The 26,240-nt window shown below is 35.2% G+C and overlaps 2 protein-coding genes across 2 annotated transcripts in view; both read right to left on the bottom strand.

Annotated features, from left to right (window-relative positions):
• The window catches only part of LOC137615022 (sushi, von Willebrand factor type A, EGF and pentraxin domain-containing protein 1-like), a 44,367-nt gene extending 20,540 nt beyond the window's left edge, over positions 1-23,827 (bottom strand). The window contains exons 1-9 of the mRNA XM_068344658.1: positions 23,725-23,827; positions 22,258-22,327; positions 21,606-21,702; positions 20,197-20,363; positions 10,489-10,547; positions 9,098-9,285; positions 6,033-6,120; positions 4,666-4,784; positions 212-427 (exon numbers count right to left, since the gene is read on the bottom strand). Coding sequence (XP_068200759.1) covers positions 212-427; positions 4,666-4,784; positions 6,033-6,120; positions 9,098-9,285; positions 10,489-10,547; positions 20,197-20,363; positions 21,606-21,702; positions 22,258-22,327; positions 23,725-23,822 — 1,102 coding nt within the window. The 5' untranslated portion in view covers positions 23,823-23,827. The remainder of the gene's footprint in view (positions 1-211; positions 428-4,665; positions 4,785-6,032; positions 6,121-9,097; positions 9,286-10,488; positions 10,548-20,196; positions 20,364-21,605; positions 21,703-22,257; positions 22,328-23,724) is intronic.
• A 2,188-nt stretch (positions 23,828-26,015) lies between these two features.
• LOC137615021 (uncharacterized) overlaps positions 26,016-26,240 on the bottom strand; it is a 13,778-nt gene continuing 13,553 nt past the window's right edge. Inside the window, exon 6 of the mRNA XM_068344657.1 lies at positions 26,016-26,119. Within this exon, the coding sequence (XP_068200758.1) occupies positions 26,016-26,119 (104 nt within the window). The remainder of the gene's footprint in view (positions 26,120-26,240) is intronic.

The raw sequence follows: 26,240 nt of genomic DNA, 5'->3' as shown, positions 1-26,240 counted from the left end.
TTGGTATGTATTATAAGAGTAATCAGTAAGTGAAACAATTCAAGAACAGTTTTTCCATTTGTATTGAAACCTACAAAAAAAGGCAATTATTTTGATGAACGAATTTGATTTGGTGTTATCAGTTATGGTTATACAAAATTAACAATCCATATTTAATGAAAAAGTCTTGATACAATAAAATGTAAAAAACTCACATTCCAAACATTCTTACCGTTGCAAGGAGCTGCCATTGGACTGAAGGCGTAAGGTTCAATTGTGTCCAGGGTGCTTATGCAAGTCGAGTTTTGTTCTGTGACCGTAGAGGTGTTGACGAAGGCGCCCATGTCGGCGGGGCACGCGAAATGGGCGGTGCCGTTGAGGTGCGTATGGTTGACGCTTTTCGTGACCACTACTTCGTCGTAGATAGGAAGGGTGGTGTCGTTGCATACTGGAAAGAAAGAGCAATGTATAGGAATGGATCTGACAGCGACTTTCTTTTCTTGTTTGAAATCCAAAACATCTAGCTAGCGTACTGAATTATCCACTAGACTTTTAAAGCTTGTTGCTTGAGTTCGAGGTTGTAACTGTTGACGTAACCTTTTACTATTGGTAGATTTGATATATATATATATATATATATATATATATATATATATATATATATATATATATATATATATATATATATATATATATGTGTGTATTTATATGTATTTATATGTATATATATGTGTGTATTTATATGTGAATATATACATATATACACTTATGTATGTATGTATATATATATATATATATATATATATATATATATATATATATATATATATATATATATATATATATTTATATGTGTATATATATGTATCTATATGTATATATACATATATATACATATATATATGTATATATATAAACATATATATATATATGTATATGGGAGAGGTCGGCTCATAAGCGAGCGAAAATACGTTCCGTCTGCGCATGACGTCACACCTCGTATAGTCTCCCTTGACAGAATTGACTGACAGGTATACGTAGTAACACGATGCAAGGATACCTTTCCAAAATAAAAATACCCCTTAATATTTTATTTCTATTTTTTTTTTTTTTTTTATTAAAGTACAGATTATCCTTAGGGTAGACTATACATCAAAGTTTAATAATATTCTGATGCTTCTAAACATAGTCATAGGGTATAGATGTATCTTAATAGGGAACACAAACACTGTAATGTATTGACTGCCATTTATCCTTAACCAAAGAGGTATAGATTAACGTAGAGAAAGTTATCCTTGGTACTAAATCCTACACAACGAGTTAAGGATTCTCATTTTAATCCTAACAGATTAACAGAACAAAGATGACAGTTTCATAGTGATGGAATTCAGATAAGCATGAGTTTGTTTCTCACTGAGCCAGGTGTGCACCCTAGGAGGAAAAATCAAGTTGTTGTTTTCATGGTTTTTCTTACTGTACTCCTGCAAGTCCTCTGTTTCTTTTTACTTATGTCGATAATGTTGTTGAGGTGCCGCATTCTAAAAACTGATATTTTGGTAAAAAATTCCACAACCTCGTCAGGAACACCAGTGACAGCAGATTTCATTTCAGCAGCCATTGTTTTTATGCATTCTGTTCCTGGTCTAAGCCCATACCCATGCATTGCTCAAAAAATTTCTCTACAAATTTTTAGTTTAGAAAAAAAAAAAATCGTCGGATGGTGCATAAAGTTTTCCTTCACTTATATAATGGACCCATGTCGCCGACGTCTTACTATCAACAATATACACTAAATTTAGATATTTAAACAAAAGCTTTTTTCACTACATATCCACCGATATATCTTAAGGACTATTCCTCGATAACAGATCCTGTGGTGTCAATGGATTTCTGACATTTGGCAAATTCTGTTTCCTCAGGGAACATTTCGTCATTCTTATGATTCACATCAAATTAAAGGTCTCTAAAAATGATGTTTGTCATACATATTTCTAAGGCCAGTTCCTTGTCATTGAAAGATTTATCAGGTCCATTTCCATCACGTTCAGATGATACTATTTCATAAGATAACGGGTCAAGGCTTTCATTTGCCTTATCGCTAACTAGTTCAATATCCCTACTTAGCAAAAAGTTTTTCAATCTGTACTTAGAATTAACTGCTTCGGGATGATAATGAGATGAGGGCCATCTGCCTAGTACATCCAAAAAAATTTTCAAGACAGTCTTGATTCAATCTCCTTGTCATAATAAAAAAAATGTCCTGACTGGTTTAGCATGTTATAAAGCCCAGTCATTGAGTGACAAGATAATATCACACCTTTTTGGAATTAGTAAAGGCAATTAAATTTTGGATTTTTTACCCTCATTCCCAGCCTAGCATCATCCATTCTTTTTAGAACACTTTTCTGGCTATCCAAATCTCTCACAAATGCATTGCGGGTTTTATGTCTCCTAACATCATAGAAGAATTCATGACATCGAACCATTCATTCACTGTAGATATAAAATCGGCAGTTTCCTTCCAATTGTTCCTCTCTAATAAAGCCCCTTTCTCCTAAAAAATACAATGCCTTAGCACATGACTTTGAAAGTAGCCGTGCAGCATACTTACACGCTGTCTTTGTAAGCCACTTACATTATGTGTTTTATTAATTTTATATGCTAAGGCATACTCTGATACGGTTTTCATTAGCATTTCACGGACACAGGCATCAGATACGCTATTTCCATTTTCCATAAGAAACCCGTGATCCAGAAAATGATTTATAATTATCATATGGGTAGCATCAGCAAATATGGAGACATTCCTGTCAGCACATGGATTTTTAAAAAAGACTTTTTCTGGGTTAAGGGGATCAATCCCGAATTCTTTCCAAACCCTCAAATTAGTAGATCCAAGATCATGGACAATTGCCACGATGGCAAATCCAGCCTTTTCAACATTTACAATGATATCAGTCAGTTTTTTTGCACATTAGAGTTATCATATTGGTAGTATATGGGTTGCTTCCAGGTTGCCGTCAAACCTCTTAACATAACCACTTGAACTTTATCATGAGGTTCATACAAAACATCCATCCCTTTGTCAGAAATCCACTTACTAGAAATATTCATTTCATCAAATGAAATAACGGCAAGTTTTTCAATTTCCGTCATTGTTTCTGATTTTGCCTTCAGCAGTGACAGAACCGAATGCAAAATACCCGGCTCACATTTGAGATTTTGCGTTCGTTTATTCAGTGTACTTTTTGATGGCAGAGGAAATCCTCTTTTAGTTCGCAAATATGAATAGCATTTGGTGCTCATGCTTCTGAGAGTGAAAGCTAACGATATGTCTTCATCGCTGCATTGACTGACAGACATTAGTTATGAGAGATTTTATCTGTGTTGCACTTAGCACAGGTTGAAATAACTTGTTTATTTCAGTTAATGTGAACTTAGGTTCTGTCACTTCCGTTTCCAAACTAACCAGTTTCAGGAGTTCTTGATTGGTCTTTTCAAAATGTTCTATCTTTTTCTTCTGGAAGAAATGAACGTGACATATCAAATAAGACTACGTCTAGTCAAGTCAAACCTCAGCCACCGTCACCGATGAATGACGTCACAAAAGCTCCGCCCACATGCGCGTACCTCACTGATGAGCCGACCTCTACCATTAAAGGACCCTATATACCCACACATATATATAGATACGTGTGTGTATATACTGCATGTCTTTTATGTACATAGAAATAGATATAATGCGCGCGCACAGACACACACACACACACACACACACACACATATATATATATATATATATATATATATATATATATATATATATATATATATATATATATATATATATATATATATATGTGTGTGTGTGTGTGTGTGTGTGTGTGTGTGTGCAAAAAAGAATATTTGGGGAAGATTAAGTTTATAAGGTTCTATGATTATGAAAGATTCTCTTATAATTTCACAATTTTTTTCGATCTTAAAATAACCTTTTCATAGATTTTTTTTTTATTGTTATTGATCAAAGTTAAATTTAACTTTATTGCCACAGAAAGTTGAATAGTGTAGTTTTACCATTAAACAAATTTCAGATCTGATTTGATCATTAGACAGTGCATAAATATTGAGCTTTGATCTTAGGACAGAACTAGAATGTTAACTCTTGACCTGGAAGTATGATTGTAGTACACAGAAGATTGAGATTACGGGATTTAATGAGTTTATTAAATACCCTAATTTCTCATTAATGAAGAAAACAGACTGATTTTGATCATTATAGAAGATTATTATTATTATTGTTATTATTATTATTATTATTATTATTATTATTATTATTATTATTATTATTATTATTATTATCCAATCTACAACCCTGGTTGGAGAAGCAGAAGGGTACAATCTGAAAGGTTCCAAAAAGGGAAAGTATCCCAGTGAAGAAAGGAAATAAGGGGATAGCAAAATAAATATAAGTTATGAATGAAAAAGTCTAAAATATTTTTAAATCGGTGATAACATTAAAATAGATCAGTCATTTATTAAATATAAAACGAGAGTATGTCAACGATATTTGATCCCGAGACAGAACTGGAAAATAAAGCCGTTTGTCTTGATAATTAGACATACTTTCTAACCGATATGATATTTTGTATTAGTGAAAAATAAGAGGGATTAAATTGCTTTTCATACCGTCGACTACAATGCAACTGGCAGATTCACTCGGTAGCCATTCTCCAAGTTGACCATAGCAAGCGACGGTGTTATTTGTCAAGGAAATGTTGCCGTTCACGAAGTAACCAGGGTAGCAACTGAAAAGGAAAACATATAAATCATCGCCATGATGACAATTAAAGTGATGATTAATGCTGTTACAATTAAAGTGATGATTAATGTTGTTATTTTAGGAGGAGGAGTAGGAGTATAATAAGCTTTTACGTAACCTTACTAACACATTCATCTTACGGGGTCTTATGTGAATTTGTGGAAATGTGTTATCATGCTTTTTTAGAGTTGCTTTTATTTATGGAAATGATACTTATTTGAGGATTGGATAAATTTTACATGTTAGTGTAGATGTTTAGCTTATGATGTATGATATCGTACGGACACGCGCGCACGCACACACACACACATATATATATATATATATATATATATATATATATATATATATATATATATATATATTATATATATATATATATATATATATATATATATATATATCTATATATTATATATGTATGTTTGTAGATACATATGTGTACACATACATATCCATGATATATAGTACACTTGGGAAAAACGAAAGGTCAGGGAAAAGTTTTTACCGAATTATGTATCTCCACAGAGAAGAATGTAAGAGGTTGTTGATATACTGTGTCAGTATGAGAATAGGATTGGCTGGATGTTTATATGTAAACATAATAGACAAATGAGTTTGATAAAGAAATGAGATGAACACGCGAGGAGAAAATAATGTTGTATTAAAGAGTAATAGGTAAAATTCTAAAATTGGGTTACAGGGTGAGAAGTGTGTTAGTATGCTTAGGATGAGATTAAAAAAAAAAAGAATGAATTGATGCGAATAGGATTGAAATGTCTAGTAAAGTACATGTAAGTTTTCTGTTTTGTTATGTAACCATAAGTCATTTAAGAAAATTCATATAGTGTTTTAACATTGACACGTTGTGAATATTATTCATTGTAGTCTTGAAAGAGCCATAGATATATTTGACAAATATTATTCCAGTTAACTTTAAAAAAAGTTTCTTTAACCTGGACAGATTGATATTTGCTTATTGCAGCGTTCTTAAAGCGTACTACAACATGGATAAATGAACGTTATTCTCTGTATTTTCAGACAGATATGTGTAGTAATGAATTAATTTCATTGATGTTCTTTCTGTTTTTTTGATAGCGTAAAGATATGAATAGTACATCATGAATATTGTTCACTTCAATTTGAAGATATTTTAGGGAAGCAGACATTCTTGTTGTATACGGATGAATCTTTGCTACGTTTCATGCTAATTCATTTTGACTGGTTTACTTACGTGTACAGAACACTAGCACCAATTGCAGTGCTGTTATCCCAAACTCGAGACATCGTGACTGAGGGTGGAGGCGGCTCCGTGTTACATGCTGGAATGAAAATTAGAAATATTATAATTATGTAATGGAATGGCAAGTCCATTCTCTGTCCTCCCAGAAAGAAAATGATCCGCAAGTAAAACTGAAATTAACGTATGTAATATTGATAAAGAATTGCATGCGATGATGAGAATATTCAAAACAAATCGGCTCTTCAAAACGGGCCATATTGAGTAATATATATATATATATATATATATATATATATATATATATATATATATATATATATATATATATATATATATGTATGTATGTATGTTTGGGTTTGTATATATATATGTGAATATATATGTATATGTGTATATATATATGTTTATATACGTATATATATGTTTATATACGTATATATATGTATATATGTATATATATGTGTGTGTGTATATTTATGTACGTATGCGTCCATATATGTAGAAGACAGCTACTACTTGGACTTATACTCAAGATTTTTAAGCACACACACACACACACACACATATATATATATATACAGTGTGTATATATATGTATATGTATATATGTATATATATGTGTGTGTATATTTATGTATGTATGTATGTATGCGTCCATATATGTAGAAGACAACTACTACTTGGACTTATACTCAAGATCTTTAAGTATATATATATATATATATATATATATATATATATATATATATATATATATATATATATATATATATATATATATACATACATACATACATACATATACCAAAGGCACTTCCCCCAATTTTGGGGGGTAGCCGACATCAACAAAGAAAAAAAAGGGGGGGGGGGACCTCTACTCTCTACGTTCCTCCAGCCTAACCAGGAACTCAGCCGAGTTCAGCTGGTACTGCTAGGGTGCCACAGCCCAACCTCCCACATTTCCACCACAGATGAAGCTTCATACTGCTGAGTCCCCTACTGCTGCTACCTCCGCGGTCATCTAAGGCACCGGAGGAAGCAGCAGGGCCTACCGGAACTGCGTCACAATCGCTCGCCATTCATTCCTATTTCTAGCACGCTCTCTTGCCTCTCTCACATCTATCCTCCTATCACCCAGAGCTTTCTTCACACCATCCATCCACCCAAACCTTGGCCTTCCTCTTGTACTTCTCCCATCAACTCTTGCATTCATCACCTTCTTTAGCAGACAGCCATTTTCCATTCTCTCAACATGGCCAAACCACCTCAACACATTCATATCCACTCTAGCCGCTAACTCATTTCTTACACCCGTTCTCACCCTCACCACTTCGTTCCTAACCCTATCTACTCGAGATACACCAGCCATACTCCTCAGACACTTCATCTCAAACACATTCAATTTCTGTCTCTCCATCACTTTCATTCCGCACAACTCCGATCCATACATCACAGTTGGTACAATCACTTTCTCATATAGAACTCTCTTTACATTCATGCCCAACCCTCTATTTTTACTACTCCCTTAACTGCCCCCAACACTTTGCAACCTTCATTCACTCTCTGACGTACATCTGCTTCCACTCCACCATTTGCTGCAACAACAGACCCCAAGTACTTAAACTGACCCACCTCCTCAAGTAACTCTCCATTCAACATGACATTCAACCTTGCACCACCTTCCCTTCTCGTACATCTCATAACCTTACTCTTACCCACATTAACTCTCAACTTCTTTCTCTCACACACCCTTCCAAATTCTGTCACTAGTCGGTCAAGCTTCTCTTTTGTGTCTGCTACCAGTACAGTATCATCCGCAAACAACAACTGATTTACCTCCCATTCATGATCATTCTCGCCTACCAGTTTTAATCCTCGTCCAAGCACTCGAGCATTCATATATATATATATATATATATATATATATATATATATATATATATATATATATATATATATATATAGGATGGAGAACTTTTGGAAAACAAAATATTATGAAAATTAAAATGCCACATTCTCTAAAAAGCAGATTCAATTAGATGGTCCTACCAGTTTAACTTTACATCAGAAACCGGGAGCCTTACTAAAGACTTAGAACTTTAGCTAGTTACAACTCAGAGAGCTATGGAAAGAGTATTGACCGGGATAACACAAAGAGACAGAAAGAGGGCAACATGAATATGAGAGCAAACTAAAGTAGAGGATATTCTAACAACAACAACACGTAAGAAAAGAAATTAATGAAAATGACAGATAATAGATGGACATTAAGAAAAACAGAATGAGTCCTTAGAGATTGTAAAAGAAGCAGGGGAAGGAAGAGAAGACGATGATTGACAAACTAAGAAAGATGCGGGTGTGGACTACCATAGAAAGAACATAAACATACGCAAGTGGTAGGACATCTCTGAAGCTTTTGTTCGGCAGTGGACTAATAATGGCTGATGATGATGATGATGATGATATATATATATATATATATATATATATATATATATATATATATATATATATATATATATATATATATATATATGTGTGTGTGTGTGTGTGTGTGTGTGTGTATATATATGTGTGTGTATATATATGTATATATGTGTGTATATATAATATATATATATATATATATATATATATATATATATATATATATATATAGAGAGAGAGAGAGAGAGAGAGAGAGAGAGAGAGAGAGAGAGAGAGAGAGAGAGAGAGAGAGAGAGAGAGAGAGAGAGAGAGAGAGAGAGAGAGAGAGAGAGAGAGAGCGCTTTTGTGGATAAATATGTACTCTTTGGCATTTATTTCCATTTGAAAATCTCTTTAAACCAAAGATGTATTATTATTTTTTGTGTTGAATTAAAAATTGGATGTTTTTAGGTTTTCTTTGATATACCTAATAGGATTATTTCTGGTATAAATTTCATGGGTCTGTTTAGATTATTATTATTATTATTATTATTATTATTATTATTATTATTATTATTATTATTATTATTATTATTATTATTCCTTGCAACCCATGTTAAGTTCATTTACCAAGTTATAAAGAAACTTACTTTTATATCCTGGAAACTGGCACACGGCTGTCGTCAGATCTGCCTTATCAATAGGGATGGAAACCAACTCAAGAGCTGCGCTGGTTTCCTGGACGTTGAGGGCATAATATGGCTCTGGACCAGTGGCCATGGCTGTGACGTCGTCGCCCACCGTATATAACCCTGCGAGCGTGAAGTCTCCGTTCAACCTGTTACAATAAGTAAAATCAAGATTATAATAGCCACCTTGACACTTGCACGACCATTGCTCTATTTTCGTAATGCCATGCAATAAGTCGTGTCAATGTTTACGTGCAGAGTGTATAAAGGGTAGAATGGCACGAAAATTGGTAAAATGTGGCGAACATTTATACGGGGACTCTCTCCAAGCAACTCCGTACCCTTCTTTTACTTTAATTAGAGTTCTTATTGAAAACATATAGATATTCTAACTTAAATCTTTGACTCGACGCATTGCGTAATATTGTGGGAAAAATCGGTCAAGTGTTAAGGTAGGAATTGATCTTTTAACTTTGTAGTCTCGGATACTATGTAGAAGTAAGTCATAAAAAGAAAAGCATGTCCGCCAGACTGATGAAGTTAAAGCTGATGAAGTCCCTACCAAACTCAAGTAGAGGAAGGGAAGGTGGAAGTTTCAACTGTGCGTAACTGAAAAACGAGGCGAAAACAACTAACTTCCTTTCAACAGACAGCGAGCTTTTCAAGTAATAGTTTCAGTGGAAAAAGGTCACAAAAATTGAAATAGTTCAATGCAAAAAAAGCAGGCTCAAACCGTTTTTATTGACCGAGAGGTGAGAGCATTATGTACAATAAAAAAGACAATACGTTATAATTTACGTGTGAATCTCGTTTGATACACATCTGGTAGGCCTATTACTCACCCTCTCTTTATTTTAATCTTTACCTTTATAAGGATAATCATCCAATTATTGGATAAGTATCCTTTATTCATTTAATGATTCCAGTCCCACTATTATGATGTGAAAGTTTTTTTTTATTTTTTATCATCAAAGTGGTTGCTAGGGGTCATTTTGAAGTTTTGTTTTTATCCAAAAACAAATATATTTAAATACACATATTTAAATATATCAAATATTCGATCATTCCACTTTAAACAATTATTTGGAAAAAATATATACATAAATGAAGTATATAACCAAGAAAGAAATACACGCAAATAATAGGAATTGTCCTGTGCAAATGTCGTTGAATTAATTCTTATAATTGGATCAACTGGAAAGGTTTTTATTTACATTACTATTTAGGCCGAAACAGGTAAACGTTTAATCATGCACGACGGGGAATGAAGATAGCTATTGACTTTGGTTTGTGCACCATTGAATATTCGTTCATTACATTAGTATATTACTTTATAGTTACTGTATACTTACGCATTATTAAGCCCAATTAGTGCAGGTGTTGGCAGGACCGAGGTTCCGTTTTGAAGTTTCTGAAATATAAATAACGAAATTATTTTATGATCTTTGTTCATGATTTATGTAAATCTAATTCCTGCTGTATTCACAGTGAATGTATAATCTAGTTATTCTGTGGCGTTAACTTTACCCTCTCCAATTATTTGATAAGAAATTCCCACCATGATACTGTTATAAGGCCTTATTCATAAATATAATTCTGAATATGCTAAAATAATTTTGAGTATTTTTATAAGAGCTTTCCGTTTCTTTAGGCATTTTGTCATATTTGATTATTTCATCCGCCCTGCATTCATAGCCCTATAGCCTACAGTATATATATATATATATATATATATATATATATATATATATATATATATATATATATATATATATACATATGTATATATATACATATATATACATACATATATATACATATATATATATATGTATATTTATATATACACATATATACATATATATATGTATATTTATATATACACATATATACATACATATACATATATATATATATATATATATATATATATATATATATATATATGCAGATATATATACATATATATATATATATATATATATATATATATATATATATATATGCAGATATAAATACATACATGTATATATATATATATATATATATATATATATATATATATATATATATATATATATATATAGACACATATATATATATATATATATATATATATATATATATATATATATATATATATATATATAGACATATATATACATATATACTGTATATACATACATATATACATATATATACATATAAATATATATACATAGGCTATATATACATATATACCTATATATACATATACATATATATTCATATATATACATATATATACATATGTATATATACATATATACATATATATGTATATATATGTATACAAATGTATATATATGTATATATATGTATATATATACATATATAAGTATATATGTATATATATGTATATATACATATATAAGTATATTTGTATATATATGTATACATATATACATATGTACATATTTGTATTTGTATATGTATATATGTATATATGTGTATATATATGTATATATATAAGTATATATGTATATATATGTATATATGTATTTATATATATATTTTATTTATATATTTATTTGGGCTCAGTCATGTCGTCCTGATGGAAGGTTCCTTTAGGTAGCTTTCTAAGGGATATTTTCTATAGTGATACTCCCACAGAAATAAACCGAAGGTGTCCAGGATTCTAATTCCTGGCACGAGTGTCCAGGTAAGGATATCACAAGTGATCAGGGGATGTATTTGTTAGATATGACACATTGCAATCTTCACCCTGAATAGATTTAACTCTTTGATGTAAGGGGAAAGAGTGGCGAAAGAAAAGGGGTGCTATTCTAGATACCCGGTGAACCTCCTATCCGTACTACTACCGGCCGCCATTCCTTTCCTTGTAGCATTTCAAGCTAGCTGTTCTCCCAAACTAACCCGGTGTTTTGTTGCAAGTTATCGGAATATTCATCATACAATCTCCAGTATTTTCATCCTTTGGAAAGTCGAGTATTAATTCTTTCCTGTGTATAATTTTAGTCTTCCTTTTCACAGTTAAATTTTGATAATTTAAGTGTGTTTTGGTGAGCCTTGCCCAGACCGGAAGCAGCCATTTTACGACTGCAGTTGCCCGTTACTATTGCAATTTAGTTAGTCAGTAGGGCAACATTTCCCGGTATTAGGCTATAATGTTAGCTATTTAGGCAAATTATACAAGTGGTGATCTTGCAAACATGAATTTTATTCCTCTTCCTAATATGTAACTTTACTTTTCGTATACGGCGGGAGCCCTGGCGGTGATAACCTTGGCCGTGGTTCTTACCAGAGCTAGGCTAGCCTTGCTCATATATATGTTAGTAAAGAAATTCCCCATGTTTAGCCTCACCCTATCGTTCTTTATTAATTCGGATGAGGACTTGCATCCTCTAGAATTTATGGATAAGGTTTGATATACATTCTCTTTTAGAGAGAAAAAAAGAGGCTAAACCCTTCCTCCCTCCCTGAGTGCCGCCACCATTACAGGCGGCAACCACTGTCTTCCTACATCGCCGTTGAGTAGAGCTCCGGCTCTGGGTTAGATAGTAATTAACTCAGGGTGCCCTTGTGTTGCTGCTGACGATGTCGCCAGCAAAAGAATCATGTTTCCTCTGCCGCCGACAACGTCGTCAGCGCAGGAAGCCATGCTTCCTCAGTCCACTGTCGAAGGTAGGCGGCATACCTGCTGCCACCTCCCTTCCCAGTGTACTTCAAGACCCTTTCCCTTCGCCCGTCTGTCCTTTACTGTCAGCATAGCCATCACAATATTCTTTCACCGGTATTGTGACAGTCATCCCGGCTTGCCAGGTTGTCTGCGTTGCCGCCCGGTACCCTACCGGCGGCAGTTCGTTCAGCCGCCTCAGCCACCTTCCCCTTTATGTCCTTCCTTCACCGGAAGTGAGTGTCATGGGGGGAAGATTGAGCCGGCCCTTGACTGCTGCCAGTGGGAAACCTAACATGCTTTTGAGAAGTCCTCAGCGCTCTCTTGGTCTGCCATCCACAATTATTGCCATCGGCAGTATAGCCGGCGGCAGGCCTTTTGTGGATAGGTGGAAGCCAGAATCAGATGGATTCTTACCCCTTCCATTGGAACTCTCATTCTGGCAAGGAGACAGTAGGTGGCTTGGCAGGCCTCCTTCACTTCCAATTGTTGTGCTAATCCATAATAGGAATCACTCCTTCCTTAATGGTTTCTCTCTCTCTATCAGTTAGTGCCGCCAGGTACTAACCTAACCTCGGCAGTGCGCCGGCTGAACTACAGTATGCAAATATACAGTAGTACACTTATTTTCTAACATACTCTGTTTTTCCTATCACAGTCTATTGTTGGGACCACGATATTATGTTGAGGTTGAGTAATCCCTCAACACCCAGATGATTTCTTCGATCATCGGGACCCTAATAAATCACCGATCAGTGCTTATGTACTACAGGTAGATAAAGCTAGTATAGCGCTTACTAACCCTAATTCTAGTCCCTAGAGTTTACTCCTACCTCGTATTCTCCCTATCAGGGAACTAAAATATTAACTACTGATGGAGGTCTCAGCAATGGCCTGGGAGGGGAAATACAGATATGTCTTTTCTAATTCCTTTCAAGCTTACTATCCTAAGCTATCATAAACGATAGGAATTACTATTGTTGATAAAAATTGTATGCTTTTATATCACTGATATAAAAGATTATATACTCATTGAGCCCCTTTTCCTTTACAGGAGGGGCCAATGGAGAAGTGTGCAGCCTTATCCTGCAACCACAAAGGCAAAGACTTTTGTGGCCACGTGAAGTGCAGGACTCATGCCCCCTCCTGCATCGTGTCGGGAGTCCTCAAGTATTGGGACCCGAAGGGTTGCCCCACCTGTTCGACCCTACTGGCCAATGGCTTTGGAGAAGCTCCCTCAGTCAACATAGAGACTAGAGATACAGCGAGGGAGACCCTTCGCATATGGGTAAGTAGATTCCAAAAGAATTTTCAGGGACCGTACTTACCCAACGACTCCCTAAGGTGCCTACTATTCCCCAAGGCTCCACCAAACGCAGTGGTGCCCCAGGAACAGGTCCAGTATTCCCTCGTACAACTGAAGATCGACGCAGACATAGATAAGGCTCTGTAAGGCATGGACATCCCCAAGAAAGGACGTCAGAAGTGTCCACTGACACTGAGAAGGCCCTACTACAAGGAAGCCCCAAAGAAGATGTGGAACATCCACAAGCGGAGGAAGAAGGATCCGTTTCAACAGCAACCGAAGACCCTCAGTTCGCCGTGACGTCATACCAAGCTATGCCGTCAACCTCTTCAATACCAACTCTACAACCAGTGGCACATGCTGTCAAGAACGAAGAGATCCTCACTTCGATTCAACGGATGATGGAGTTGTTCCAAAAGGTACAAGAGACGATGAGAGAATCACTCAGACTACAACAGATACTATTGTAAGAGAGGACGGACTGCCCCGGACCAACCAAGAGCTCTACTAAGAAGCCCCTTATGGTGCTGAATCTCTCTCACCACTCCGAAACCAACCCCTGGAGGTATGCGGAGCATATGCCCATGATGAATGGGAAACTATTCGTCTCAGAGAAGTTGGGGACCAAACTGATTGAAGATCTTGAGTTCTGGCCTAACTTTTCAGCTTACCCAGAATGTTACGTGAGACTGTGGGATGAAGATGCAACCCGGGAGGAAACAGTACCCAAAGAGGTCATTGTCTTCGAGTATGACAAGGCGCAAGCCATCCTCCTGAAAACCTTAAAAGGAGCCGGGTACACCAACTCCAAAGTCTCAGCACTGAGCAAGAGACATCCCACCTTTCTTGCTCCTTCCTCAATCTCTTTCCCCTTTTTGGAGAAAGCACTAGACTTTGCCATCAAGGCAGTCGACGAGGGCTAACCCTGCCCAACCCTAGAGGAATGTAAACCATTCTCTCTAGCTCTGCCTGCCTGCGAGAAGTGGAAGATTGTCCACCTAACCTTCTCTGTCTCTAAGTTGGATCTAGAGATAGCAGGCCAGCAGTTCAATGAGAACCTTCCGAAGTTGCCAGACCATCTTCTGAGAAGGGAACAGGAGGCGAAGGAGAGACTATCTGCCTCCCTTTCTCATCAGAACTGCCTGGAAATGAGTGCAGGTCTACAGAACTCCCCAGAAGCGTTCATTTTCCTGGCTAAGTCCCACATGGGTACCCTTGTGAAAGACTTACATGCCATCCTCAAAACGAGAAAAGCCTGCAGAGAGTTCGTTTTGGCCTCGGCGACCATAAGACGCTAACCAAGGAAACTGATTACCTCGAACATCTGGGGTAAAGACCTTTTCCTACAGGAACTGGTCCAAGCTCAAAAGTTCCAATGGCTAGGAATCTAATGGGACTTGAAGTCACACCACCTCTCCATTCCATCCAAGAAGAGGAGAGAGAGAGGGATCTGTCTAGAGACTAATCCGTCACAAGAGGATTTCAAAACGCCAACAGGAAAGAGTGTTGGACTCTCTCCAGTTTGCGGCAGTGACAGACCCGGTGCTAAAAGCACGTCTAAAAGATGCGTCTGGAGTCTGGAGAAGATACGCATCAAACGCTCGAAGAGATCAACCAAGGTTGACTCGACCCTATTGCGCATGCAGTTAAGGCCGTGGTCAACAGCCAAGAGCCTAGCACGAACAATTCCCCTGCAACCACCACAAAAATCAGTGGAGGTACACACGGACTTCTCCTCGAAAGGATAGGGTGGCCATTCTTACGAGAGAAAAGTGCAAAGGAATTGGTCGCACTAGTTCAAAACCTTTTATATCAACGTTTTGGAAGCTCTGGCATTTTTCCTGACATTGAAGAGACTATCCCTTTTCAGAACAATCCACATCAGATTGGCCCTGAACAACGAAGGGATAGCAAAATGTCTAAATCGACAAGGCGGCCATTCTCACGAGAGAAAAGTGCAAAGGAATTGGTCGCACCAGTTCAAAACCTTTCATATCAACGTTTTGGAAGCTCTGGCAGTTTTCCTGACGTTGAAGAGACTATCCCCCGCAGAACAGTCCACATCAGATAGCCCCTGAACAACGAAGGGATAGCAAAATGTCTAAATCGACAAGGCGCGAGATCATCTCACATAGGACATGTGATATTATTCACCTTCCACCTGACAAGGAAGTAGGGATGACACCTATCAGCAGTTCACTTACAAGGGTTCCGCAATGTGACGGCGGATGCTTTATACAGGCGAAAGCCCATAGAGACAGAATGGTCCTTAGACGCAGACCCATTCTCCTTCACCTCTGAAAAAATCCCGGAACTGCAGGCCTACCTCTTCACAACGAGCGACAACAAGAAGCTACCTCGTCATGTAGCCCCTTAGATGGACCCTCAAGCAGAGGTGACGGACACCATGCCCTTCGACCGGAACAGGTGGAAACACATTTACCTGTTTTCACCAACCATTCTCCTGCTAAGAGTCCTCGACAAGCTATGATCCTTCTGAAGGACAGCAACAGTAGTGGCCCCCAAGTGGTCCAAAAGCAATTGGTTCCCTCTAGTTCTAGAACTGAAATTGAGGCTGTTCCCTCTGCCGGACCCAGCATTATCCCAACTGATCCAGAAGTGTCCTGCCTATGCTTCATCCTTGAGAACCAACAACCTACATATCACGATTTTCTCGCCCTAGCGGCAAACAAAAGGTTTAGAATCTTTAAGGATAAAGCTGACTTCATCGAAGAGTCCAAGTCAAGTTTGACTAGGAGACAATATGAATCGTCATGGAAGAAATGGGTGTCCTTTGTGAAATCAAGGGAACCGACAGAAATATCGATAGACTTCTGTCTAGCTTTCTTCATATTCCTACACGAACAAGGCCTGGCTTCCACTACGATTACTTTGTGTAAGTCAGCCCTGGCTAGCCCACTTCTGTACGCTTTTGGAGTGGACCTCTCTAGTGAAATCTTTAATAAGATCCCAAAAGCATGCGCTAGACTCAAGCCAACAACCCCACTAAATCCCATCACGTGGTCTTTGGACATAGTCTTGCACTATGCTTCGAACCTAAACAATGAGAATTGTACTCTAAAGGATCTAACACAAAGTAATTTTTCAGTTTGCCATAGCCTCAGGGGCTAGAGTTAGTGAAATAGTGGCTTTATCTAGAAATGAAGGCCATATTCAGTTCCTAGACACGGGAGATCTGAACCTCTTTTCTGATCCTGCCTTTCTTGCCAAGAATGAGCTACCCACCAAGAGGTAGGGTTCTTGGAGAATCTGCCCTCCGAAGGAAGATGCCTCTCTGTGCCCAGTAGTGTCTTAAGGTCTATCTTCGAAGAACTTCAGACTTCAAGGGAGGACAGCTCTTCAGAGACGAAATTTCTGGATCAAACTTATCCCTAAGACAACTCAGAGCAAAGCTCACCTACTTTATTCGCAGAGCGGATCATGACAGTACACCCGCAGGTCACGATCTAAGGAAAGTTGCTTCTTCGTTGAACTTCTTTCAAGACATGGACTTTGGAAGACTCCGCTCTTACACTGGGTGGAGATCATCCAGGGTCTTTTACAAACACTATGCGAAGCAAGTACATGAAATAAAACGTTTTGTGGTGGCGGAGGGTATTGTTGTAAAACCCGTTGTCTAGTGCTGTGATGAACAGTGAACTGCTTTGGGACTTTCTAGTGCATCAGGTGCATGGGTACACTTACCCTCGAGTGCAAATCACAACGATGAATAACGCACTGTTCCATATAGGTGCATATCTGACCAATAACACCAGTGCCGAGTGAACGTTTGCGTCACAGCGTGTATGCATTCCCAAAATCTCTACAAGTCAGTCAGTTTAGGTTTCACGTCTCCATTGAGTGGCATTATTCTGATAATGAAATTACATATTTTTTCTATAGGAGAAAATATGGACCCTGATGTGTTTTCAATGCTGGATCAGATTTATACCCTATTGTAGCTACATTTGATAATCTAGTTGCAAGGTAAAAATATTAAACATATTTGCGTCTTATTGCTGCTATCTCAGTTGCAGACAAATAAAACATGCTAGAGATTTAATTGAACCCTAGAAAGGCCCAACTTGAAATCAGGATACAGATTTCCAAGCTATGTGAAAGGTAATCTCTAAAGTTTTACCTTCCGTTCCTACGGAAATTCAAGCCTCAAATCCTTATTGTCGATGTCGACACTTTCCCTGCAGGGGGCAGGAAGTACTAAACCAGTTCCAGGTTTAGTGGAAATGACAGTTAACTGGAATTTCCTTTACAGGTCTAGGAGACCAGATAAGGAATCCATTCAAGGTAGAAGGCACACACCCAAATTCACAGATATAGTTCTTTCAAGTTAATTCTCTGGTATGCTTCCATCAGGACGATATGGCCGAGCACAAAAAACGGATTTTGAGCAAAGCGAAAAATTTATTTTTGGGTGAGAGTGCTATATCGTCCTGTTGGACCCACCCTTTTGCTGACCACACCCGAAAATACTCTATCTGCAGCTATTCCTGCTTAAAGACAAGCAAAGGAATGACGGCCGGTAGTAGTGTGGATAGGAGGTCCACCGGGTACCCAGAATGGCACCCCCTTTCTTTCGCCACTCTTCCCCCTTACATCAAAGAGTTACATCTATTCAGGGTGAAGATTGCTATGTGTCTTATCTAAAAAATACGTCCCCCTGATCCCTTGCGATTTCCTTAACTGGTTACTCGCGCCAGGAGTTAGAATCCTGTAGACCTTCGGTTTATTTCTGTGGGAGTATCACTGTAGCAAATATCCCTTAGAAAGCTACCTAAAGCTTCCATCAGGACGATATGGCACTCTCACCCAAAAATAGATTTTTCGCTTTGCTCAAAATCCGTTATTTATATGTGTGTATGTATGTATAGATAATGTGTGTATGTGTCTTTCTGTGCCTGCGGCTGTGTAAATAAATAGGTAAATAAATATATATATGTATGCATATATATATATATATATATATATATATATATATATATATATATATATATATAATATATATATATATATATATATATATATATATATATATATATATATATATATATATATATATATATATATATATATATATATATATATATATATATATATATATATATTTACACATATTTACACAAGTGCAGACACACAAAGACACACATACACACATTTCTATGCATACATACATACATATATATATATATATATATACATATATATATATATATATATATATATATATATATATATATATAATATATATATATATATATATATATATATATATATATATATATATATATATATATATACATATATACACACACACACACACACATATATATATATATATATATATATATATATATATATATATATATATATATATATATATATATATCTATATCTCATACAACCCCTTCTAGTGCACTGCATGACAAAGGCCTCAAATATGCCCTTAGACCTATATTGGGTTTGGCCATTTTCATCACTGCGCTGGCCTCTTGGGTTTGGTGATGGTGAGAAAATTCTCTTATCGCTCACAGCAAACCGACCTAGTATTGGTGGCCCTGACTAGTAGGCCTACAGCTTTCCTGTTCATGGCGATACACAAACCTTTCACCACGGTAAGGTATCCCTAGTCAGAAAAGGATATATATGTGTGTGTGTGTATATATGTGTATATATATATATATATATATATATATATATATATATATATATATATATATATATATATATATATATATATATATATAATGTACATGTATATATTTGTATGTATGTATATGTATGTATATGTATATATATATGCATATATATATATATATATATATATATATATATATATATATATATATATGTATATATATATATATATATATATATATATATATATATATATATGTATATATATATATATATATATACAAGTATATATATATATATATATATATATATATATATATATATATATATATATATATATATTTATATATATATGGTTGATAATTGGTGTTTTTCAATAATCAGACATTCTCTCTCCTTACATACATATCGTAACTGCTGACAAACCTTGACAAGCAAATCCAAGAACTCCATTGTAGCGACGTTGGGTGGGACGGCCAGGGCTCCTCCCAGGGTGCCGCAGTGGGTCAGGGCCTCGAGGGGGGTGGTGCCAAAATCTTTGACAGCCTGGTAACAGCCGCCCATGTATTCCGAGTAACCACTGGGACAGTATGCTGCGAGTAGGAATATATTGCTTTGGTTATGGCTTTTGGAGGACGGTTTTTTGGTGCACTTTTGGTGCATATTGGGAGTATTTGTATGCATGTATAACTCATGTGATGAAAATAATAATAATAATAATTATTATTATTATTATTATTATTATTATTATTATTATTATTATTACGGTGAGTCATTTGTTAGGTTAAGATTTATCTACAATTAAATGGTTTTGAAAATTTTATGAAATTGATTTTTTTTTCAACCCCCTTAAAAATTCCATGGTTACGTAATTCTGGCAAATCGGCAACTTACTGAGCTTCTGTATATTGGGGGGCACAGTTTGATACATGTCATTTTGAGATATTCCTAATAGTTTCACTTTTGATTTACGTAAATTTGGGAAAGAAATATTCATATTTCTCCATTAGGTTATCTATTTACAATATAACATACCATTGTAAACTACTCTAAACTATACATGTTTTAGTCTTAAAACAATATTTTGTTCCTGCTTCAAAATCATTTAGTCCTAAAATATGTGTAATTTTAAAAAGGAAAAAAATTATTGAGTTTTCGACGTTAGATACAAATCCCCTCTTTATCAAAGGGGCAGGTGCTTATTTTCACTAAAGTATTCTGCGGTATCAGTTGAAAACTCCCTTAGCCTAACTGATTAGAAACTGTTATATAGAATGATTCGTTGATTATATAGAAATATGAAATTGGACATATTTTTAAGAATTGTCATTTTCTTCTTGTGCAAGAATACGGCAAAGTTTGTTCCATTTTGTAACATGAAACTAGATCTTTACATGATTTTCAACATTATCGAGGGGTTAAAATATGCTAAAAAAGTTATTAGAGATTTTTATGTCTTATACAATTCAGTATAGAAACTTATTCCAAAAACCTCAGTAGAAATAGAATGCTGCCAAAGAGTGACCGAGAACCTTATTCGAAGTTATTGACAATTGTGACAGATTATTTACAGTCACTGCTGTACATAATTGCTAATTGATTGTTATTATTACTAGTATCTCTGGGCGGTATAATTATAAGCATGTATGTATGGAATATTATAATTATTACTAGCACAAATCGTTTGGTGAGATTTGTTTGGCAAAGTCACAAAACTAATAACTTTGACGAGATAATGTTTGCATGACAAAATGTGGGTATATCATATGTCTCTATGAGAAATAATACCAAGGGCAAAATCGTAAATATTTATAATGTGGCAGTTGACGACTTACGTGGATACATGCAGACGTAATGAGATGCTGTATCGGCGCAGCTTTGGAACTGGTAATTCGTCTTGCCCACTACTGCACAGTCTTCTGTCGGGGTTTCCTAAAATGATAGGACGGGGAATGAAAAGTGCACATTTGTAGCTACAAGTGGATTAAATGATAATTTAGGAGAATGAATACCTCCATAATGACTATAATTATTATTATTATTATTATTATTATTATTATTATTATTATTATTTTATATATATATATATATATATATATATATATATATATATATATATATATATATATATATATCTATACACACACACACACATATATATATATATATATATATATATATATGTATATATATATATATACATATATATATATATATATATATATATATATATATATATATATATATATATATACATATATATATATATATATATATATATATATATTATATATATATATATATATATATATATATATATATATATATATATATATATATATATTATATATATATAAATGCTGAAAATTTCTAGTACGCATACGTATAATGAATGAGTCGTTTATCACTAGTGGAGAATACATGATATGAAGTGCATGGTTGTTGATAAAATGTGATGTGAATCGAGTACAAAAAAGTCTAGCTAACCGCACAAACTGCTCCAGCATTGGCGTCGCAGTAATCCGTGATGTTAGCATGTGTTGCGGCTCCGCTTGTCCTGCAAGTCAGATTAGTGAAAAATTAAACAAAGATAGCATGAGTTAATGAAATGAAACTTTAAGCACAACTCGTTCTTTTTTTTATTAAGTCTTAAATGAATCAAAAGATATACCGGAATTTCTAGACCTCCTCGCTTTAAGGAATGCACCCTGCCACACCCAAACTGCACGGCGAGTACTTGTATTTAGCCCCACTAACCACCTCTGCCATCTTTCCCTGCACTATGTGTTTGGTTACTCGCTGCATAGTATGGGTGTGACAGGATGCATTTCATCGGAGCGAGGTGTGCTAGGGACTCTGTGTGTCCAACCGTACATGTATTTGTATCATTTCAGACCTGCGCTAAAAGTTCAGCTTGGAATAGAAAAAACATATCAGTATCGTATAATTCTTTATTGAAATACTACCCTCATGCACTTTGCATATGAATAAATTCCTTTAACTTATCTATAATTCAGTATAGTTTTTATATTATTGATAGAAATATTGGTTGATATTCATGAGTTAGTTTTAAAGGGATCCGTTGTGCAAGTATCTTATCTTATGTCTATGTTGTTTAGTTATTTCTTAAAGAAATTTTGTATCTATATTTCTCAGTCTTCATCACTGAGACCACTTATTTAGGTGACCCCAAGAGGGTTGCCGACATTGAACCTCATTCGGCGTAATGTAGATATTACTAAATGGGCTTTACAGCGTCACATGGGCCCATAGATTCACCTACATTTTATACTTTTATATCACGTCTATATTCCCCTTTCCATTGATATATTATTGTCAAAGTTGTAACTTTTACTTAATAGTGCAACTACGTGCCCCCCCCCCCCCAGTTGAATGTATCCCCAGCCCTAGCATGGTTTAATATGACCCTCATTCATAAGTTCAATTTATAAATCCAACTCTGTTACCTAACCAGAGTTGTTACTCTTATCCATTCTCTGCTGGCCTCTGAGATTTAAATGTGAATCTTTGCCACTTACGCCAGACATCTAAGGCATGTTGCAAGGTACCAGCAGCGTAGGGCAATTCAATGCTCTGCCACTTTGTCTTGGAGTTGGTGTAATTTACAATTTTAAGCAGTTTTTACCTTCGCATGAAATTGGTACACCCTCGAATGGTCACGGGAATTAATGAACCATCATCGTTTGGTATTCCTTGGTGACCACCCATCCATGCACTGACCAAACTGAATGTTGTATAAATGTTGTATAACCCAGTATAATGGAAGAAGAGAGGCGTATTGAACGAGATATTACTTTATCAATTCTGCTGGAGTTCATCAGTAATTGCGTTTTTACGATAAATGTTATATGTTTACCCCCAAAAATTGCTCTCTCTCTCTCTCTCTCTCTCTCTCTCTCTCTCTCTCTCTCTCTCTCTCTCTCTCTCTCTCACCCGGGCATGGCGTGGGTGGTGAAGTAGAACTTGCCGTCCAGCAGTGCAGTCAGGTCAGCCTCGTCTCTGATAAAGGCCAGGGTCGCGTTCTTTTCCATGCACCTGAGGGAAAGAAAACTGAATTGACTCTACGTTCAGGGAACACACCTAGTTAAGTATTGTCTGTGTGAAGAACTTACCTAGCAAAGTACTCTATCTTTGGAGAACTTACCCAGTAAAGTAATGTATGTTTGTGGACCCTTACCTGCTTAGTACTGTCTCATGAGGAACTTACCCAATACAGTAATTTATGTTAGGGGAACACTCAGCTCAGTACTGTCTCTATGGGGGAATTTACTCATTAAAGTAATTTCTGTTTGGTTACCTAGTAAAGCCATGTATATTTGGGGAACTTATGTTTGTTTGCGAAACTTACCCTGCATACTACTGTCTCTTTTGGGAACTTAGCCACCCAGTAAAGTAATGTCTGTTTGCGAAAGTTACCTTGCAAGGTACTGTCTGTTTGCGAAAGTTACCTTGCAAGGTACTGTCTGTTTGGGGACTTTATCAAGCAAAGTAATGACTGTTTGCGAAACTCACCTCGCAAGGTACTGTCTTTGGGAAACGCACCCAATATTGTCTGTAATTTCTTTGAACAACTTACCTATGAAAATAGTGTCATCAATTTGGCGAACATACCGAGTAAAGTGATATCTGGTTTGAGGACTTGCCCAACAAAATGTCAGTGGCGACTTGAAAAAATCTATCATCATATTTCTGTGAAGCTTTTGACTAAGGTCATTGTAAAGTTATGTCGACGTTGAAATCAAGGATAATCTTTCTGTGGAGATTGTGACATGGGTGCAAGTTATGTTTACTGATGCATGTGAAAATTATGAAGTATGGATATAATGAAGTTTATATAACTATGAATATTCTGCGTTACTTAAAAAATACTTATTTTTCAGTCTGTGTTTTCATGTAATTGTGTTATTAACTGACGTATTTGTTTTTTTATTTTCTCCTTTGCTTCCATTTGAGGTAATAAAGAGAAATAATAGTTATATATATGTATATATATATTATACAATATATATATGTATATTTGATTATTATATATATATAATGTATATGTATACTATATGATATATATATATATATATATATATATATATATATATATATATATATATATATATATATAATGTATATGTATATTATATGATTTATATATAATGTATATGTATATTATATGATATATATATATGTATATATATATATATATATATATATATATATATATATATATATATATATATTTATATATATAAGAATAATAAGCTTGGGATGAAGAGCATTTAGTAAACGAAATGTAATTATGAAAATTAAGATACCACTTTCTCTGAAAAGAAAACTATTTAATCAGATGGTCCTACCAGTATTAATTAATGCATCAGAAACTTGTGACCTTAATAATGCCTTAGAACATAAACAACACAACTCAAAGAGCTATGAAAAAATAATAAGGGGAATAACACTAAGAGACAGAAAAAGAACAACATGGATACGAGAGAAACTAGACTAGTGGTTATTCTAACAACATGTAAGAAAAGAAATGGACATGGGCAGGACATATATTGAGAATTTCGGACAATAGATAGACACTAAGAATAACAGAATGGATTCCTAGAGTTGTAAAAGAATCAGGGAAGTAAGAGAAGACGTTGGATTGACGTATTTAGAAAGTTTGCGGGTGTAGATTCGCACAGGAAGACCATTAACAGACACAAGTGGAAGGACATGCCTGAGGCTTTTGTTCTGCATTGGACCAGTAACGGCTGATATATATATATATATATATATATATATATATATATATATATATATATATATATATATATATATATACATATATATATATATATATATATATATATATATATATATATATATATATATATATATATATATATATATGCTTTATACAGATTTATGATTGTATTCTATATAATATATATATATATATAAATGAAGCTGTTTGCCGTGCTATATCTAAGAATATATCACACTTATTAGCTCGTTATTACTGTGTTGGGATAAGAACACAACTGCTAAGTAGAAATGATTGGTTGGATGTTTTGTCAGTAATTATTTTTGATATTTTGATAATTCCTTACTAGCTACATCTCTGTTTATTAAGAACAGAGACAGTCGGGTATACTGCCCTAAAGTAAACGTAATTTGATAATAGAATTCCTTCTAACTAAAGATCCCTTTGAAGCTGCTATAGCCATAATTTAGAGTGCCATTTCTCACCTCATGGCTGCGCCGACCACGCCGTGAGGCTCCGGTAGATCCGAGAAGTAATAGCAGGAGGCCTTGTCAAGGGCCATGTTGAAGTCAGTGGGACACGAACCTGGTAAAGGGGATTTAAATCGCCATTAGTTGTTAGAGTATTAATACCTGGCGGATTTAAATGATGATATTCGAAATAGAAATGATAACCGAAATGACTTATTGTAGTGAATACTGTTGTG

This window comes from Palaemon carinicauda, chromosome 21 (genome assembly GCF_036898095.1).
Source record: "Palaemon carinicauda isolate YSFRI2023 chromosome 21, ASM3689809v2, whole genome shotgun sequence".
In the NCBI taxonomy this organism is placed as follows: Eukaryota; Metazoa; Arthropoda; class Malacostraca; order Decapoda; family Palaemonidae; genus Palaemon; species Palaemon carinicauda.
This window is presented reverse-complemented; position numbering and strand designations above follow the sequence as displayed.